General features: G+C 38.0%; 1 protein-coding gene across 1 annotated transcript in view; it reads left to right on the top strand.

Moving 5' to 3' along the window:
* The first annotated feature begins 641 nt into the window (after positions 1 to 641).
* LOC149191913 (lysophospholipid acyltransferase 1-like) overlaps positions 642 to 21,695 on the top strand; it is a 161,518-nt gene continuing 140,464 nt past the window's right edge. Inside the window, exon 1 of the mRNA XM_089404410.1 lies at positions 642 to 1,114. Within this exon, the coding sequence (XP_089260536.1) occupies positions 813 to 1,114 (302 nt within the window). The 5' untranslated portion in view covers positions 642 to 812. The remainder of the gene's footprint in view (positions 1,115 to 21,695) is intronic.

The raw sequence follows: 21,695 nt of genomic DNA, 5'->3' as shown, positions 1-21,695 counted from the left end.
AGATGGCCTAATGTTATCTTCAATGATGTAAAAATGAAATATCTACCTCAATGCCTGTCCCACAAATAGCAAGAAGCTAAAGGATTTTGTTATGGAGAAGTTTTGTAAAAAGGTATGGGGAAAAAAGTTGGGTAGAAAGAAGAAATATTACATTGAGGAATTCAACCCTACGTGTGATCTACAACAAAAAGAGTTCATTGGAGCTAGCATTTTGTGGAGGGCAAAGGTTCTTATTGCTCAATTAAGGACCAACTCACATCATCTTTGGTGTGAAAAATGACGGTGGAAAAGGCCTAAAGAAGCTTGGGAAGAACGGGTGTGTACATTTTGCACGTCTGGGGCTGTGGAATTGGAAAAACATTTCATTTTAGAATGTGATGCATTCAGAGACATCATAAAAAGTTATGAGAACATGTTATCATCAATTTCTTGGCAATGTCTTTTCAGCAAAGGGATTATTAAAAGATTGAGTAAACTCATCATCAATTTGAATTAAAAAAAATTTAAATTACAAAAAAACAAAAAACAATTAATCTCACAAACTATTTTTAATCTCTTAAACTTAAACTTAAAATATCATATCATTTCATTATAACAACGTCTGATTTTTGAAATATATATCTCAGCGGAAAAACCACCATGCTTCGACCAACTTCACCAATACGGAAGACCAACTGCCCCCATTGGGAAGACCAACTAATTTTTATCGGAATTGCAATAATTTTCAGGTTCTTATTCAAAGACGACCGCAATAGTCTTGTGTGTCTGTGTTCTGTCTCTCAGTTCCGTGGTGAAAGAACAGATCGGTGGGCATGGGCGCTGGTGTGGACATGGAGAACGTGGCGGCAATTTTGGGGGTGTCCATGCCTGTTCTCCGCTTTCTGATGTGTTTTGTCGCGACCATTCCAGTGAGTTGGGCATGTCGATTCATGGGGAGTGGGCGACACCTCTATTCCGCTTTAACGGGGGCGTTGTTGTCCTACCTATCTTTTGGATTTTCTTCAAATCTACACTTTCTCGTGCCCATCTCTATAGGCTATGGATCTATGCTCTTCTGCAGGCGCCATTGTGGAAGAATCACCTACTTTCTTGCCTTCGGCTACCTCATCGGCTGGTAAGTAACTCAAATACCCCTATCCCCATTCCCATGCCTGATCGTTTTTTCACAATGGCTTCAGCTTTATTCATTTCCTTTTCCACACATGAATGAGATGAAATTGAGCTTATGATACAAGGTAGGTGGACATTAGTCGCAGGCTCCAGAAAATTAATCACAGGCTATACACATATGAAATAATTCAACGCACCTAGAAAACGAGGAATGGCATAACTATTTTAAGGGAGAAGGAACAACACTTCCCTAGATCGAGAGTCGAGATCGCAGCCTCATTAATACGGAAAAGAAGGAATTTTGAACTCCTTCTAAAGAGCAGAATGAGTCTGTCTAGTTATCAGTTGATGTTCTATTCATATTGGCTTCCGCTTTATTTATTCCTCTTTTTAATTGATCACTTTTCTCCACACGAATGAGATGAAATTTAGCTTATCTGGTTCAAGGTAGGCGGTGATTAGTCGTATGCTCCAGAAGCATCATCAATCAGAGGCTACAGGATCTGGCTCTGTTTAGTTTTTGTTTTTTATTTTTTTATTTTTTCAAATTAATTTGACTGAAATGGTTAAAATTTGCATTAAAAAGTTGCTGCGGCTGCACCGTATAGTATGATAATGCATACAAAATGAGACTTTCAGAAGTCAGTCTCCCAAGAAGTCCCAATATTTCAAAGATGGTGCCAATAAAGCTGATCTGATATTACTGTTTTGAAAATATAACTATGAAGTAAACTAGTTTGGATCCTCACATTCTGATATAAGAGCAAAACTACCTTATATAACATTCAAAAACCTGAGATTAATAAAAGAAGTGTTCTCCAAGAACTTCCCGCTTGATGTCTGCCTACAGCTGGAACACAAATTCGAAATTTTCCATCTCCCAATCTCCATGTGTTTGCTGGACAGTCTCCTCATCCTTTACAGCAGCAGGGACGGAGCCAGTTGATAGCCAATTGATACCTTTGGATGGGAGACTAGTGATTGAGAGCTCCTAGAGAGACCTAGAACCAGCTCATATAAAATGCTGCACATCACTTCGAGCTTCTCAATTTGCCTACTCCGACATGCCTCATATTTCTGCATACTTGGAATTCTAAACCTCAATTTGGTTGACCATTCTGTTATTGAGATGGGAAAGGAGTGCTTGGATATCTGCGAGAAGACGTTCAGTTCCTCTCTTAGTACGGCTAGCCATCCTTTCCTGATGCCAACCCCTCTAAGCTTTAAGCAAGCACTAGAGCATGCCACGAAGCCTAGAAGCCAGACCAAAGGACTGAAAGCAAAATAAAACCTGAAGCATTGGTGCACGGGAACCCACCTCAACCCAACAACAGAATGCCAAAGGATAGAGACAAAGTCCCTTGGAAACACATTCACAACTACTCATGGAGCATTTGAGGAAGAATTGAACCCGACATAAAGTTCGAATGTCCTATCTGCCTCGCTCCCAAATATACTAACCAATTTGTGATTCTTCATTTGGATTGTGTGCGAAAAGGTTGAAGGTACTGGAGGTCGGCGAGGGTTTAAACTTTAAATGCCTATATCTTCACTTTGAATGAACTATGTTCTACGGGATTTGGGATAATGAAGTAATCCCCCACTTTTCTTTATTGATCCAGCATCTAGCAAAATTGTTTTGTTTGCCAAATGGTTAGCATGTTTGGTGAAGGCCCTCAACACTTGGAAAAATTCTATAGATTCAAAGCTGCTCGACACCATCTTGTTGTATAAATGATCCTTGCTAGATTGATTTCTTGGGGTTTGACTGGTTACTCATGTGCCTGATTATAATTATTGAGTCCCCTATTACTATAAGGCTCTTGTTCCCTCTTGAATTTAGAATCTTTAACCTTTGACAAAGCGCTAGAGCTTCGGCTTGATTAATGGAAGCTTCTAAAATCCACAATAAGCTTGTTTCAAGTTGAACTGGAAATCGGCCAAACCAGCGAGTTAGATGCCTGAGCTTGCTAACTGGAGCAATAAACCCGATTCATGGGCGGTTAGGACCGGTAGGTACCAAACTGGCCAGGTTTGTAAAAAACCGGCCACCTTGGAATAAGCATGCACTAGTTTTGTAATTCTAAAGCAAAATACTTACTATTGGTGAGAGAGATAGCAAGTCTAAATTGTCCACTCCCAGGGTGCTCCCTTGATGCTCCCTAACACTCTCTAGATGCTTTATACTAGTAATGTTAAATTCTCTTAAATTTTTAACATTACCAAGAAATGACTCGGGATGTTTGAGAGTGGTTCCAACCTCATCGGACTTCATATGGAGAAAATAGACTTTCATTATCCCATTTAAAATGTAGCAGACTTAACAGTTTTCAAGATTTCAGGATCAATGGGATTGTTTTCATTAGATTATATCATGTATGAGGGTATGTGATTGGCATTTGATCAGGAGCACCAAGCCCTATATGTACCCCAATGTTGGTGGTGTTGATTGTTGAACTCCTTTGTTATGGCCTTAGCAAAAATGTTATTATATGGAAACTCAATGAGTTATTATCAAGCAATCAAGTTAATGTGGAAGCCTGAGTTTGATGAGTGATCATGTTGATCAATGATTTGTAGTAGGCTAGTGGCCTAGTAGCTTGAGTTGTAGCATTGTTTTTGGACTCTAGAGGCCATTTAGAGCCTCATTGCTTATGTATTTTGTTGATGATATGTAGTGCACTTGGTGCCATTTTGATATATGCACCCTTACATGGTATATAGATGAGCAGACTTTGCATATTTTGTCTCTAATGGTTTGGAATCATGGTTTGTAATCTTAAAAATATTTGTTTCATTAAAAATTAATTATTTTATATATTTTTTTCAATTCCAGTTTATTGAATCCGGTTCAATCCTGTTTGATCTGGTTCTGGTTTGAATCATGGTTGGATAGGCAGCCGGTTCGAAACTTGGTTCCAGTTTTTAAAACTATGCCCTGTCTAGTTATCAGTTGATGTTCTACTTTGAAATGTGTTGTTGCAAGATGTATTCTCCTACCCTGGGATAATGCCGTTAGCTAAATCTCATGAGGAAATTAGTCGTTAATGGGTAAGTTATGTGTGTGATTCATCCCTTTGCCATTTAATCTAAAGACACAGATTAAGCTGACCATATAGATTGGAAAATCAAGCTCAGATGAGTTGTTTATGCAAGAATCAAAGTAATTGTTTCTGCAATAGTCTTTTTAACTATAGATCTGTATGTCCAAGAATGGTATGTTTGCACACTTTATTTTACTCGGACTACATTTTATCTAAATAGTTTATTTACTTTCAAAGGACATAACCATTAATTGGTGACCAAAGAGGAAAGGAAGAGAGGAGAGGAGTGAATGAGAGAGGTCAGAGAAAGGGAATCTAGTGAGTCCATAGAAAGGAAATGCTTCATTTCTTTTGAATTGGGTCCCCAAATTAAGCAGTATAGAATTCTTAGTGTAGAATCTTTCAAGCACCAGGTCGTCCTACCTATAGGCTAGCAACTGACTCACCTGGTCTTATTTGTGTTTGAATTTGGAAACAGTGAATTTCAGAAAAAGAACATCTGTGCAAAAGAGAAAAAAACATGAGAATAATACACTTGGGTGATGAGAATAATATAGCTGATTTTCTTATAACCCCATATTTTTAAATAAGAACATTAATAATATTTACAATTATATCAAGTTTGTTCCAATATTATGTCAAATTAAATGTCAAGATTGAAAAAAATGTCCAAACATCATTTATTGTTCAAAATTTATAAACATGTCTATAGTGGAATACTCTAGATGATACAAGTTTACAACAAGCTGGCTGCTAGGGTTTTTGCAAGAGCGTCGATTGGATCTGATTCAGACCACAGCATTGTGTCCACTCCCTCAGGGAAGGGAGTGACTCTTCCCCCTTTCCATGCCATGTAGTTCAAGGCTTGACCATCTCCTTTGAGGTAGCCCCTAGTTATTCTCGGCTACTTTTGAAAGTGGTTGCAGTTTCTAAGAAGAAATCAAATCTGAATGGTTCAAACTCACAAAGCAAGTTTGTCAAAATGACGGCCCTCTCTTGATTTAAGACCTTACCAAAAGAAAAGAAACCCCTTCGCTACACGAATTATGCTTTGATCAAAGATTTTATTAGGGCATGGCTAAACCCTTTTGTGGTAGGTTATTGAATCTGTAAGCAACGGGCTTTCCATGTGGAGGGGCTGATCCAACATTATTTGTGCAGGAAAGGTTTCTTTTTTTAGTTTTTTAGTTTTTTTGCTTTCCACCTTTGAAATAGAGGAAGGTGGAAGGCTGCAACTATGCTTTTTAGGAATGGTTCATGGTTTACGAGTTCCTATGGCATGTGCCTAAATATGTTGTCTCTAGACTTCAATTTCCTCAATGATGCTGCTTTGGGTGTGTTTCCCCCTCCTTTGAATCTCTGAGATGTTGACTCACTTGTGGTGACAAGGTTATCAAGGCTTGGCCAAACCCTTGTGTCGTAGGTGATTGGATCTAGAATCAATGCCCTTCCCATATGAAAGGATAGATCCAATGATATTTTTGCTAGAGATGTATTTTTGCTCTCCACTTCGAACTAGAGGCAGGATTTGACTATATGTTTTTTAGGAATAGTCCTTGGTTTATTGGTCCTTGTAGTCTATACCTAAACAAGTGATCCTTGGATTTGAAGTAGAGGACTTCTCTCAATAGTGCCACTTTGGGTGTACCTTTCTTCCTTGCTTTGAAACTCTAGGTTGATGACTTACTTGCAACTATTTGGAACAAGCTTAACATGGATTTGGATAGAGTTGAAATTTGGCATTTATGCATGTGCTAGGCTATGCTTTAAGCTTGATTTTGAAAAGGAAGGCCCGAGAGTTGAAGTTAGATGATTGGTTGCTTTAAAGAATTGAAGGTATGAGCTGATCCTATTTAAGTGTAACCTTTGTCACAAATATGGTCACTTTGTGAAGTCCTGTGCAACGAGATGTTGGAAACTCTTCTTGGAATAGGAGAAAAATGAAAATTATTGAAACTTGGTGTCTAGTAGAAGGAAAATATAGGCCCGAGCCAATGTCCAAGCCAAGAAACTCCAAGTTACATATGTTAACCCCAATTCAAATAGATCTGGTTTGTTATGAGCCATCTCTTCCAAAGATTATTATTAGGATTTGGACACTCATCAAGAGAGGAAGGGGAAATTCCATTGGATAATCAAAATAAAGAAAAAGATACTCGTAACATTGAGAAAGGTGTCTCCACACAAAGCAAATTGGAAAGAAAATAAATAGAGAAAATGATATAGGAGGATCCACATTTGACAAATTTAGGAAGTCCCAATTTTTGTTGAAAACCTTTCGTACAACGAAGAGCTCGCGAGTGCTATTCGATGCAATTTGAATGTGGTCAATTGAACTTCATATGTGAAGGATACAACTTGTTGAATTTTTGGACAAAAAGGTGTAGTAAAAAATAAAATGATTAGTGCATATGCTCTTATATTTTTCATTTTTATTGTAATAGGAAACTAGTAAAAGTGTGAGAGGTACATAGCAATGTAGTTTTTTACTCTAAGGGCAAGTTGAGATTTTCATGGGCATAGTTGAGAGTTTTTTCTCAACCTATCCCTCGAATTGTGCTTGTTACCCAACCAAGTGGGTAGCTTTTAGGAGAAAAATTTCTCCAACTTTGATCAGCTTGCTAGCTGTTGAGAAATGTTAGTCTCGGTCTTCATAATTGTACTTGACAAAAGAAAGAAAAAGGAAATTTATTGGAAAAGAAAAATTATTTATGAGTATTGTTTTTAGGGCAAGCCTCCATTGAAGGCTTCTAGGTTTATGTCATGAGTCCTAGTCTTTATCATCCTGTAATAGACCCTTCTTCGGTTTTGCATGTTATGAAAGAAAATTAATTTTAATGAAAAAAAGTCATATAATCCTCCTCCACCAAGTTAGCCTCAATTCCTTCAAGTTGGCTTCAAAGAACAACTTCAAACTACTATTTATACCCATGCATTTGACCTATTGAAGGAGAGAGACACACAACTCATTCGATCTGCAACTTGAAGGGAGAAAGAAGTGCTAGTTACATAAAGAAGATAATATTCTATGATAAGAAGAAAAGGAAGCCAAACGGAGGAGAATAGAAGGTCCGAAGTTTGCTATCATCTGCCACACATGCCAGTTTCTTAAAGTGTTACAGGGCCAAAAGGTGTAAGACTGTGTTAAGGAGACCGAAAATTGCAGAAGAAAGAAGAGAAGGACCAAAACCCTAATTGACGTGATATTAAGGTTTGACTTGTTCATGAGAGGATGACTTGGTGGATAGAAGGAGGTCTTGAGGTCTTGGTTGTCTCATTTGATCTGATTCTAAAGAAGAGAAGAATTTCTTTGGGTTTTCCCCTAGAGAGTGGTTTTTTCCTGGCTGAGTGCCTACATCTGGTGTTCATTTTGTATGATCTTCATGTTTTTGGCATTTATTTGATGATAAGAACACAAACATAATCAATAGAAGAAAAAATATAATATCACAGGTAAATGTCAAGTACGAGAAATCAAGAATAAGTCATCCTAATGCTGCCCTAATGGATTTCTCAACTTGGTTTCAAAGCTTGGTACCAAAACCCTAATTGACATGATATTAAGGTTTGACTTGTTCATGAGAGGATGACTTGGTGGATAGAAGGAGGTCTTGAGGTCTTGGTTGTCTCATTTGATCTGATTCTAAAGAAGAGAAGAATTTCTTTGGGTTTTCCCCTAGAGAGTGGTTTTTTCCTGGCTGAGTGCCTACATATGGTGTTCATTTTGTATGATCTTCATGTTTTTGGCATTTATTTGATGATAAGAACACAAACATAATCAAAAGAAGAAAAAATATAATATCACAAGTAAATGTCAAGTAAGAGAAATCAAGAATAAGTCATCCTAATGCTGCCCTAATGGATTTCTCAACTTGGTTTCAAAGCTTGGTCAATGTTCTTGGCAGCTAGAAAGATCAATGCATGACTATTTTGAAGATCACAGAAGTTTAGAGAAGGAAAGAATTAGCAAAGATTGATTTCTGAGCCTCCTTTTTGTATAGACCAAGGCCTGAAGTTCAGCAGACCAAAGGTTTTGAAAAAGGCTTGGAAACCCTCCTCAGGAAGCTCTAGAAAAAGCCTAACACAGGCCGCAGACCTGAGGCTTTGGATCTGAAGTTTTTAAGAACAATTGAGGACCGAAATCTTTGAGGTAAAGCCTCAGATCCGAACCTATGCAACAAGGTTTCAAGAAGGTATTTTGAAAGTGCGAATAAGAGGGAAACTCATCTCTGTGGTAGAGCGAAGACCTTGAAAAAAAGTATGGTCCTCAGATTTTCAAAAGTTCTGGGCATAAATTTCATAAGTATCTTGATAAGACTAAAAATGAAGCTAGGTTGAAGTCCTGTGATAGAAAAGTAACCTAATAGTTCTGTGCCAAAGAGGATTGAAGCCTGCAGTAAGAAAGGAACTGAGACCCCTGTGGAAAATGGACGAAAATCTGTGCATATATATATAAAGTGTCTAGCCCTATTGAAGAAAGTGAAAGAAGATCTGCGCACAAACCTGGGTCCTTACAGTGGTATAGAAACTGAGATTCATAAAGTGACCTAAAATTACAATGAGTATTTCTGTTGTGAGCATACCTTGAGAAAAGAGTCATATCAATGGGCCTGTAGCAACTTCTCAAGTATTCAAATAATGTCACCTTGAAGAAGATCAAGTGCTTATTCCTAGAAAAAGAAAATTGAAGTATAACACATTGAAGCAACAATGAAACAAGTGTATCTCAAAGGCTATACTAAAGAACTTAAGAAGGCATTTTGCACCAACTTGTGAAAGAAGGCTTGGAAATCTTATCAAACTCAAGTAAGTATTGATATTACTCTTTGTATTTTAAGTCATCTAACTATATGACTCCAGTTCACAAAAAGAAGCAACAAGCTCTATGGAACATCAATCTTTCAATCATGAAAGACAAAAGGTATGTAATCTTGAGGTACATATAGCATTTTCATTTGTTAGGAGTCTATCATGAAATGTTTTAGGGTTTAGTTACTTGTAGGGTTGAGAAGTTTTCATTATGATAAAGATTGTTAATATCTAGGGATTATATACCCTAGACAGTATATATAACTTCATTTACTTGCTCCCTCTTAGAACCCCTATCTCATAATGTCTAGGGTTTGTAAGATACATGGAAAACCTTTGCAAGAATGGAATTTGATGATTTTGTAAAAGGTAATCATCACGCTACTATACTTGTATATTTTGGTTGTGCTTGTCAATGAATATTGCAGGTATATATTAAAGTCAGCAAAATAAAGCAGACATGTTGATCTTAGGAATGGTGACTTGGTAAATTGAGTTGGATCCTCGGACACTCTAAAATTGACTCATATGGAATTGGCCATGAAAATGTTGTCATGATAAGAGGGAGCCCTTCAATAAGGAAACCCTACAAGGTTTGTAAAAAGGAGCAACTCCAGGTATGTTTAAGACCACATGAGTTATAACTAGTCCTCTTCATATTGAAAGGTACGATCATTTTGAAATTTGCTTTATATTACTAACTCTCTCATGTCTAGGGTTTTGAATCATAAAGATTCTTATTTAAGGTGATTAATCTCTAAATTAAATCAACCCTTGTCTCACATTCTATCTTTTGTTTACTTTGGTAAAAAACCCTAACCTTTAGGGTTCACTGTGAAACCCTAGCCTTTTGATGCTTAGGTTATGTTGACGTTAATGATGAAACCCTAGTCTACTTAGGGTTTGTTGATAAAGTCTAGAACATATAATGAAATCCTAATCTCTTGATGTATGAAACCCTAGCCTTTTAGGGTTTGTTGTTGATGTCTAGGTTATATGATGAAACCATAGATTTTTAGGGTTTATGACAAAACCCTTGTAGTTAATGTAAAAGCCTAGGAATGAATCCCTAGGTATATGCGCTTTCGTATGATTGAAACCCTAGCTTGGTCAAAATTATTGAATATCTAACATTGACATTTTAATGTTTGATTTAGGGTTTACAACAAAAACCCTAGTAAAGATTGATATGAGATTCTAGAACATAATAATGAATTCTTAGATGTAAAATGTTTTTGCTATGATTAAATTTAGTTGCTCATTTTGGTAAACGAATCTACGGTTTGTGACAAAACCCTAGCATAGATTGTGGTGAAAATCTAGGGCATGAAAAGTGTAATCCTTATTGATTGTAAACCTAACTAGGTTTAGGTTTTGATATCTAAAGTTTGATTTATTATGATCTCATTGTGTCGACATGCTAACCCAATATTGATAAAGTTGACTTCATGCTCTATATTTGTGCTTGGTTGAACTTGTTGTTGAAGATTTGCAGGTACATAGTCTTCAAAATGTTGAAGATGCTTACCCACATTATACTTGATGATGACTCGATGATGATGTTGACCATGATGGAAAGAGGGAGTTGTAAGAATCTTGGTAACATTGAAGTATACATTGTTGATGACCTTGTTGCCAAGTGTGAGGATAGAAGGAATGATGTCCCAAAAAGTTGAAGTTCTTCGATGATATGATGATGGAGCATGTGTGGTTAAGTTGTTGATGAATTCATCTCCTAATAAAGAAGAAGCTTGGATAAGTATATATCTCCCTAGTTAAGAGGGAGGGCATATTATGACAGCTATAGTAAAGACCTTGAAGAAAGAGAAATCGGAGAAACGCTAAAGCACTATAAATGGTTATTTGTGGTTGATGAAGTTGTGAACAAGAATTGGATGTTTTGGAAAGTGCTAAGGTTGAGTTTGGTGTTGTTGGAGTAATTGAAGAAGGAAGCTTCCGTCGAAATGTGTTTGGATATTGTGGTGACCTAAACAACATCAGAATAGTTGAAAGACCTCGAAGATTATTCTAGCATACAAGAACATGTACATTGGAAGTTTGGATATTGATTGGGGTCATGAATCTACAATACGTGCCAACAGATGAACAAGTAGCTGATGTGTTGACGAAATCTCTTCCCATAAGAAGTTAGTTTTAGGAGCATGCTCGGATTGGTGGATGTGTTGATCTATTCCTGAAAAGTAGGCGTATTGATAAATGTCTCTGATTTGGCCGAAAGGAAGAGATGAAGTCAAAAGTACCATAAAACTGCCTGTATGATGGTACTTGGGAGGGAGGGTATCGGTTGGAGCTTCGGTTTAGTGTTGATACTTAGATCCCTGTATGGGTTGGTGTGAGGACATGGAGGCCTAGATGGTATCGTGTTGTATGGATACCGGGGTTGTAGCCTAATGGTACCTATAGTGGCAAATGCCTAGATGACACCTTAGTCCCAGTTGGGAGGATACCTTAGCAGTGAGGGATATGTTGTTCTACTCTTCTTAAGAATATTTCACATTGAGGTCAACCTTGTATTGGTTGAACAATTATGAATACCTCCCTAGTTAAGAGGGAGTGTTGAGAAATGTAACTAGTGTCAAACTTCATAATTGTGCTTGTCAAAAGAAAGAAAAAGGAAATTTATTGTAAAAAAATATTATTTATGAGCATGGGTTTCATGCTCATTTTATTTTTGTTTCTAGGTCAAGCCTCCATTGAAGGCTTCTAGGTTTATGTCATGAACCCTAGTCTTTGTCATCCTGTAATAGACCCTTCTTGGGCTTTGCATGTCAAGAAAGAAAATTAATTTTAATGAAAATAAGTCATATAATCCTCCTCCACCAAGTTGGCCTCAATTCCTTCAAGTCGGCTTCAAAGAATAACTTCAAACTACTATTTATACCTATGCATTCGACCTATTGAAGGAGAGATACACACAACTCATTCGATTTGCAACTTGAAGTGAGAAAGAAGCGTGAGTTACATAAAGAAGAGACTATTCTATGATAAGAAGAAAAGGAAGCCAAACGAAGGAGAATAGAAGGTCCAAAGTTTGCTATCATTTGCCACACATGCCAGTTTGCTAAGGTGTTGCAGGGCCGCAAGGTGCAAGGCTGTGTCAAGGAGACCAAAAATTGCAGAAGAAAGAAGAGAAGGGTTGAAACCCTAATTGAGATGATATTAAGGTTTGACTTGTTCATGGAAGGCTAACTTGGTGGATAGAAGGAGATCTTGAGGTCGTGGTCTTGATCAAAAGGGTCTTGGTTGTCTCATTTGATTTGATTCTAAAGAAAAGAAAATTTTCTTTGAGTTTTCCCCTAGAGAGGGGTTTTGCCCTGGCTGAGTGCCTACACTTAGTGTTCATTTTGTACGATCTTCATGTTTTTGGCATTTATTTGATGATAAGAACACTAACATAATCAACAGAAGAAATAATATAATATCACAGGTAAATGTCAAGTAAGAGAAATCAAGAATTCATCTTAATGCTACCTTAATGGATTTCTCAACACCAACTAGCAACCCTATGATGATCTATAAATAGTTAGCCTCAAAGGCCCTCCATCCTACTTATAAAATAAAGGTGGGTCGTCCATTGTAAGGTACATTAACCATTTTTGTAATCAAGTGCTTTCATTTAATGTTTAAGGGCATTCTAATATGGATCACATGTTTTATTGGATGATAGATCACTTTTGGTTGTATTATTGATCCCATGCTTCACCTTGGTGGTTATCCTTTGCCCTTAGTCTAGCATGACTTTTCTTGAGGCCTTTCTTTCCATTGTCCAGGAGGGGTACAAATAGGAGGCACTAATTGATGTTGTGTTTCCATTGTAATCCATACTTAACATATCCATATCCCATATTTGGGTATTGCTATCTGTCACCAATATTTTCTTCTTGTTTTCCTCATTCTTGAACAGGGCCCTGGAAGCAGTGAAAAGAAAAGGAAGAGCATTAGCCATGAAGAAAAAAATGCAACAATTTAGTTGGATATAATAAAATAGGTTGAAAAAAGCCTAGCCCGCACTCTACTCCCTTCACTAGACCTCACCCGACTCTTAGCATGCATGAGCAATCAAAATGAAAGGAACTTTGAATATTCGAACCTCAATGAACAAAATAAATTGCTTCATCTTTAAGGGATAATTTATGCATAAATAAAAACTAGTAGCCCAAGCTATGCAAGAAAAGAAAATCAATAAAGAAAAAGGCACACAAATAAACACCCACCATACCACCAAATCAATAAAGAAAAAGACACATAAATAAACTCCCACAATACCACTATCTAGTTGCACTTGTTAGTTGTTAGGTTGGCCAAGGAACTGTTCCTCCCCTTAGGGTTGGAAGCACCTAATAGGGACTTTGGATAAACCTCCCATATCTAAGCGTGGCAAATTTTTTTACAAACCCTAAGCTAGGAAGACATTTGAATATGATGCTTGTATGAAGTAATTTATGCCTTTTACATTAAATATGCCCCATATTCTTATGGTTATTTTACCTATGATGATGACCTCATGTGATTTTAAGGGTATGTTTTAGATGCTTGCTCCCAAGTATAGTCGCCATCCCTTGAGGGACTGAGTGAGACTTCTCTAGCACTTTAAAGAGGATGTCCAATCCCACTTGATGACCCTTCAAGACACCATAGGTAGGATGTTGACCACTTTATGAGGAGTGTTGACCTTTGGATGTATCCAACAGTGATGATGACCTTCTCCTCTCCTTATAGAGCTCGAAATACTACACATTAGAGCCAAGGCATTCTTAAGAAGGAAGATGTACCCCAGAGACCATAGGACGTCCCCAGGCTAACATTGTACCTTATTGATAGATGTTGACCCGTTCCTGGATTAGTTTAATGATGATGATGACTTGAGATCCCTCTAGAAGGGATGGCATAGCTTTTTGGATGATGATTTCATGCCCTAGACTAGTGACATCACTCTCATGAGGTTTGGAGTGATGACATGGACTTGGTTGATGATGACATGTTGGTGGGGAGATGGATTTTGAGTGAAGAGCACTCTTTGGACCTATCCTTAGCACATTCTGATGGATATATTCACCTTTGGAGGATGATGCCACCTTTGGAGGACCTTTTGCTCACACATGTGGGCTAAAGGGAGACTTTTTGTTATAATTGATCATTAATATAGCTATCTTGTAGGTCGAATTTTGACGTACTTGATTTCTAATCACATAATCTATAATTGTTAGGCCTTTTAGTCAATATTACTCCAAAATCAACTTGGTTGCCCTCATATAAATAAAGGGAAGTTGATTTGGAGAGGCTCATTGTCACATACTCATTTTACTCATCTAGAGAGAGTGCGCACTAGTCTTCTTTTCTCTTGGATGCAATGGAGCACTAAGGTAGCGAATTGTCTTGGGGAGGATATTAGTGCTTGGAGGGATTTTCTCTTGGATGCAATGGAGCACTAAGGTAGAGAATTGTCTTGGGGAGGATATTAGTGCTTGGAGGGATTTTCTCTTGGATTGATGAAGTGATTCTATGGTGAATCATGCTATTTTATTGCGAATACCTTCTTCATTTTGCAAATGTTGTAGAATTGGGGTTTTTATGAAGTTTTCTTGATATATTGAACATTTTATGGCTCTAAAATCCTCTTTGTACATTTTTTCACCAAATATCTATCAAGGAAACTTAATATAACGTTCCTTGACCTTAAATCTCCAATTGATTGAAAGCCGCTAGGGTTAGATTGAAAGGTTCTTCTCTCTCTTAACTTGCTCCAATGAAGGTCTTCTACCATTGACCTTGCACATTTGATTCCATGCACCCAAGGTTGATAAAGGCACTAGTATTTTGTGTTTCAATCTTTAATATATATATATATATTTTTTATAACGCTTATTAGGGTAATTAAGGGTTAGGTTATGACAAAATTTGCATTAAATAACATGAAATACCTTGGACCTCATTGTCCTAGGATTAGGCTTTGCATCTTCTAAGTTGAAAAAGGAAAAATATCATGTTTATGCATTTTTAGCCATATTTTTAGGGCTAATATTTAGTGTTTAGTAGTTGTTTTATGCATTTTTAGCTTTTGAAAAATTGTTGCAACCTTTTCCTTTGTTTACTCATTAAGTAGCCTTGTTTATTTATTATTTTTCATTAATTATAGGTTGTTTTGCTATTGTTGCCATAAATTTTGCATGTTTAAAATTCTGCTTATTATAAAACCTAATTTATAACAACAATCGTTCGATTAGAGGTAGTTGGTGTTTGGTATCTATGTGAGCATCTCCAGAACTATCTTAACCCTCTAGTGTTAGCCATAAGTCCTTAAAACTCGTTATCTCATTTCACCCAGAACCCTACTTGACCAGATATTATCTTTGGTTATTTATTTAGCGGAATCCTTGAAAGCTATTTAGCCTAAGAATACTTGGTTTATTTAATCTATGAGATCTATCGGAGAACCTCCCTTGTGGGGATAACATCCATCCATAGATGATAGAACAATAGCGGAGCAACTACTAAGGCAGGGCTGCTTGGGAGTGGGAGCGGGGAGCAATGTTTTCAAAAGCTCTTGGATCGGGAGCGAATCGGGAGCAACGTTTTCAAAAGCTCTCGGATCGGGAGCGAATCGGGAGCAAATTTTGATGTAATATATATTTTTATATATTTTGATGCATATATATCAACAAAAGCATGTAGAATGATGAATTAGATATAAAAAACATAAAAACATGGATTAAACCATATAACATTAATCTTCATCAACCCATGTCAACAAGTACATGTTACAACATATCGAGTCTCATGTTTCATCAATCTTAAAGTTTCAAGCTTTCAAAATTCAATATATAACATTTGTCATCCTTAAAGTTGTATTCGTAACCATTACCATTACAAACTATAACAAAGATTATCAAACATGAAATGAAATGTTTCAACTTTCACGAAGCATAGCATCATATTCATAATTCATTAACAATGAGTTATAATTGCCATCCTTAAACTTCAAAATTAAATTGTCATATATTGTTTACAAAAAATATCATAATAAATATGAAACAATCAACAATTATAAAAACTACTAGAAACTAGAAAATACAAGTAAATCTATTATCTACTGCTTCCTCTTGCCATGAGAAATTTCTAATTTCTTTTCTCATGGTCTATTGGGCATCTTCTCCCACATAGTTGGACAACCATGTCCAAAACTAGAAGGCACATGAACTCCACGTGAGGCTGCATATGGAGGTGGCAACAAAGCTTGTGGAACTTGAGCACTTCTACTGGATGATGGGGGTGGTATGGCTGTTGTTGTTGCTACTGCTGCTTCATCATCATCTTTCAGAAGTTCTACTTCCAATTTTTCTAAATGTATATATCCATCCTCCAAATTATCTTCCTCTGGATTGTCGTCTCAAGTCATATATGATGTATCAGCATGATCCCACTCACAATAATGTGTTAACAACCTCAAGTTGTAGTGCACAAAAACCAAGCTTTTTGCCTGGTTTTCATTGAAGTAGTTTCTTCTCACATTATGGATGAAGCTATACGTGCTCCAACACTTGTCTGCAAAAGAAGTTTTAACAACCTATGAAATCACTTTTATTGCCAATTTTGCCAAAGGTCCCCCACAGCCATACTTGTTTCACCATTTGACAACATCCATTCTGTCCCTATCTTCCATTGCATGCAAAGAACCAAACACTCCAGTTTGACTGAAGTATTTGCCTAGTTCTCCATGCAATCAAGCACACTCCTCCCTGTCAGGGACCAACTTGTCTAATGCTGCTATATACCCAACTTACCTTTGGATTTGTATGGGGTTTGGTCCTAACCCCACCCACAGGTGCAGTTTTGCCCAACCAAGATGGAAAGTAGTATTTTGACATAAGGATATATGCCAAGGCATGTAGTGGAACATTAAGTTTATCCCACCGTGCACACACGTATTTGTAGGGATGATCATACAAGTTGGGAATAACTTGAGTTAGTTAATGGGGCTGAGCTACTATTTTGAGGACGACGAGTTACTCTCTGTGGTACCTATTCGAACTGTCTAACAGACCTGTGTTTACTTGCTGAAGTGCTGGTGGAAGAGCAGATATATATATTGCTGTGTGAGGGGAGCACTCTCATGAGTTATATGTACCAGATCTGGCGCTGAATATGTGCTATTGCTTCTGCTGAAGATAATATTGTTTTGCTGGTACCTTTCTGGGCTTTTTGACAGTCATCCATAACCATATAGAGTCCAAGGGTCTATTGGTATTTATCATTCTATTTCCTTTAATATTGCTGGTGTACATTTTATCAGTGGTATGTATCTCATTCAAGTTTATAAATAAATATTATACTGCTGTTGGAAGTGTTTTTTTTGTAGCATTTACTTGGAATTGTATATATTTGTTTGGAATAATTACATAAATATGCACCTACAACCAATAGCACACAAACTGTTTGACGAAATAATACAGTGACGAACCCAAACAAAATTCAGAACTTTTGATGAGATTCTAAGGTATTCCTAGGGGGGTATCTTACAGTGGTATTAGAGCATGGTCTTGGACAGCTGTGTGGCTTAAAGCACAATATATATCATCATTTTGATGAATCATGAAGACCATAATTACATCATCTACAAGAGAAGCTACCAAGTCAGAGCATGATTTTGGCCAGTTGTGGGTCTAAATCAAGGTTGATACCAAGAAGAAAATTCCAGGACTAGAGTCAAAGAGGAAAGTTGAGGGGTTTAATTAAAAAAATACCTTAGAATTTGTTGCTGCAAGAAGAATTCGCAGAAGTCCTTCAAAAATTTGAACAATATAACAGACATTTCACAAAGATGATCGGGCAAATTGGAGCATGGACAACAAAGAAAAAAGGAAGTTGCAGATGTGTAGATTATGAAGATAAAAAGAGCACAATTGCTGAACAAAATCTTAGTGTGAATGTTGCGAGTGCAAGAGAAACAATGATTAAATGTGATAACTATGCTCAAACCTCCCGAGATGACTTGGGAGAAGTCATACCTGTTGAAGGTGAAGCTAGCCCAAATTCACTCTAGCAAGTTCGTAAAAGGGTTTGGAATGAAAGAGGGTCAGAAATTGCTACATAATGCCTGTCTTCACTTAGTGAGATTGTTGAGTTAGATGGTGAGTACAAGGAAATTCATGAGGCCACTTTTGTTTTGACAACAGTTGGTGATGATCCTTTGTTTGGGATCATGCTGACCTAGTTCCCAATCTGGGGGTGTGCAAAGATGATCACATACAGGTAGTCAGTGGTGCGAACCTAGACCCATCAATTGATTTTTTATGAAGTAGACGTTTGCTCATAAGCCTACTTGTGCCCATAACTTGGAAAATCAATTGAAGATGAGCGCAAACAAGATTATGGCAGCAATGAGGCATTATGATGATACACAAGCATTGGTGGCAGATTATTGTTGGAGAAGTACGGTGGCATATGACAATTTGGGAGGAGAGCCTTCACTTCCAGATTTTTAGACTCTCAGAAAGGCATTGTTAGAGATGAAACCTAACTACACTTCCTTTCACACAATGATCACCTGCTCATGCTTGTTGAGATATATCATGATGCATTGGTAGGGAGAGAGGAGGAAGTTGACAGGATTACACATGAGCTTGAGGCTACCTAGGAGTCCTTGAAGAGCAACCAGATGGCCCTTCAAGAATCAAAATTGCAGGTTGAGCAACTTTGTATGGAGTTGAGTTGTGTACATTCTTCTATGGCAATCATCACACAAGAGGATGTTAAGGGCACTTATGATTTGATAGAGGAGCCTCCTATGATATTTGAACACGAGGAGCACCTAGATGAACAGGAGCGAGTGGAGAGGTATGTCCCAATGGTTTCTGACCATGTGTCCATGGGTTGTGGAGATAGATATATTTCAGACAAGGATACATCCATCTAGGATTCAGGTTCAGTTGACATGAGTGGAGTGGATACTAGAGACCTAGGTTGGCATTGGGATCTAGGTGGGGTTTCCCATCATATACCAGAGATATAGGATGGCCATGGCATGGACGGGGTGATTGATCTAATGACTGAGTGCACACATCCCTTCACATTTCCATCAAAATTTTGGTTGGCGCTAGTAGTGAGTTGGTTTGACAGGGAGATATGCAGATTTCGGGAGATGTCCTAGCACATCGTCCATGTATGGGGTTGCAATTTGGTTTGCATGCCCTAGTAGGAGTTATTAAGATGGAATGGCATTAGTATACCACTAGGCATTGCCTTGTATGGAGACGATGTTCTTCTCTTGATGTATAGAATGCAGAGGCCACTGAGGATTAACACAGAAGTGACACCCCCATTGGCATGTGAGGAGATTTGCCACTCAGATTTACCAGGGTGGATTAGGAGGGGTGATCCACAACATAGTGGATTCACTAGTGGAGTGATGAGTCCATTGGCACATATACGATGCTAGTCAGTATAGGGTGGCACAACAACAGGCAACGATACCCAGTGGTGTACAAGGATATGCCATTGTGTACCATGTTATGCAGAGGAGTGCAGAGATACATGGTTGCATGCAGTGATGTATGGTGTTGCACAACAAGGTCTTGGCATACTGTCTCCAAGAAGATTTACTGACAAGGATGTTAGGCATACCATTGGGTTTAGCTTACTCAGGATCGATGAGGGGACGAATGAGCATGTCTTGATCATATACCCTTAGGGACTCACACTCCTACCTCTCTTCCTTATTGCTTACAGTCACAAAAGATTTGGTTGTTGTCCCTTGAAGCTCTCATCATGAACGAGAGGACGCTCTCCTGAGATAGTTGGATGAGACACTCATGGAAAGGAGAGAGACTTTCCAGTCGAGGCGTATGGTCAATATGTGAGATGATGGATATAGGCTTAGGGATGGCGTGATCTACTTCAAAGTTAGCATATGTTCCACCCCTGAGTTCACACTTAGAGAGAATACCTTGAGGGGTCTACATGATATGCTTTTGGCAGGATGTTCCGGGGCATTATATGAGCATAAGGTACAACGGATGGGGCTCCAGACCATATTGGGGCACATCATCAGGAGATGAGACAACATATTTATCCATGTGTTCTGGTAGGAACAGGGCGGTTTAACATGCACCAGGTTGATTATCGATACATGGTGTCCATCTATTGATTGCATATAGGGATTAGAGGGGAGGCACAAATGGGTTCCAACAACTATCAGTACTATGTAGTAGTCGATATAGATTGGGAACTATGAACTCCTAATTTGGTCGTGGGATCTTGGAATCCGGTTGGTTGATAAATCACTCCACTTTCGGTGAGTAGGGATATGCCATCAGTGATCTAGTTGATTTTGGGTTTGACATGTGGAGGATCGCTGAGGTCCTCACCATGTGGCAAATGCAAATTTTCCCTGTTGTTGGTTAGGGTCGAGTCCAGTTATAGACCGACAAGGAGGACTCACTGTAAGCACAATGGGTAGTCAATTATGAACAGAGTGGTGCAACGTCAACATGGCAATTTCTTCCTGAAATTGGCATGGGGCCTTGGCATTAGAGGACTTGGAAGTTCAACTACGCTTAGGGATAAGCTAGTTTTACAGGGAAGATCACTCAGATCTTCCATTGGACTTCAGTTTAGCGGAGATCATTTCACCTCTCAATGATTTGTTGATGGTATTAGAGGAGGAGGTCGTGGTTAGTTCATGTGGACAAGGATCCTTTTCAGCAGAATTTGTATTGTATTTTCAGGAGTTCACTCTTGAGTTACATGGGATTGGTTTTCCAATAGAGCAACTTCTTGAGGAGTTGGTCTGAATTTTGTATTATCGAGATACTCTACTTGTTGATAGTATGTAGAGGCCCTCTGGTGTCTATGCCTTGTTGGGGAGCGAGTGGAGCAAGGAATGCTTCACAATGATCAAGATGGTTTGGGACACCGGTATCATGATATCCATTCATTTTGGGACAGTACAATGGTTTAGTGTGGCTTAGTGGCATATTTGGGACCGTTGTCTTAGCTTTAGTTTGGGTTAGTCAGTGATGACGTTCCTTGAAGACAAACAATTTTATGGAGGGAGGATTGTAATGTCTCCAATTTTTGGATCTCCATGTGATATGGTTAAGGGAGATCTCCAAAGCCTGTGTCAGCTAGATCATAGGAGCAGGATTACACCATTGGCAAGAACGACAGGTTTGGAGGATTTTATGGGGCCTGAATGGGATCACCTACCATATTTCATCATCAGGATCAATTCCACATAGTTTGCTTTTGGTTCCATTGTTTTTCGGCGATTCCCATAAATTGGGGCTATTAATAGGCATATTTTAATTATTCACACTTAAGGTGCTATTTGGGGCTGATTATTTGGATGAACAACTTAGTGGAATAGCTCATTAGAATTGGGGCAAAAAGATCTATGGGACATGATGCTGAAAAGGGGCTTTAGGTGGCCAGTGTGATCAAGCGGGTGAATTAAGCATTTTTCGTGGTTAAAAGTGGCTTTAATTAGTTAATAAAAGTCACTTTATTAAATAAAGAAATGAAAAATGCTTTTAATATTTAATCAGAGGGATAAAGTAAAAACGGTGGCAAAAGAGTCAAATGAGTTCTAAAAAGGGAAATGAGGGGTCTCTCCTTATTCTTGCATTTGCTCACTTGAGAAAAATAATTTTGGAGAGCCCTTGAGAAAGAGTCTAGGGTTTTTGGAAATCATTATGGTTGCTAATTTTTATGTTG

Source organism: Pinus tabuliformis, chromosome 2_2 (assembly GCF_031772625.1).
Source record: "Pinus tabuliformis cultivar Carrire ecotype Pingquan chromosome 2_2, CPIR1, whole genome shotgun sequence".
Lineage (NCBI taxonomy): Eukaryota > Viridiplantae > Streptophyta > Pinopsida > Pinales > Pinaceae > Pinus > Pinus tabuliformis.
The sequence above is the reverse complement of the archived record's forward strand: the minus strand, read 5'-3'. Positions and strand labels throughout refer to the sequence as shown.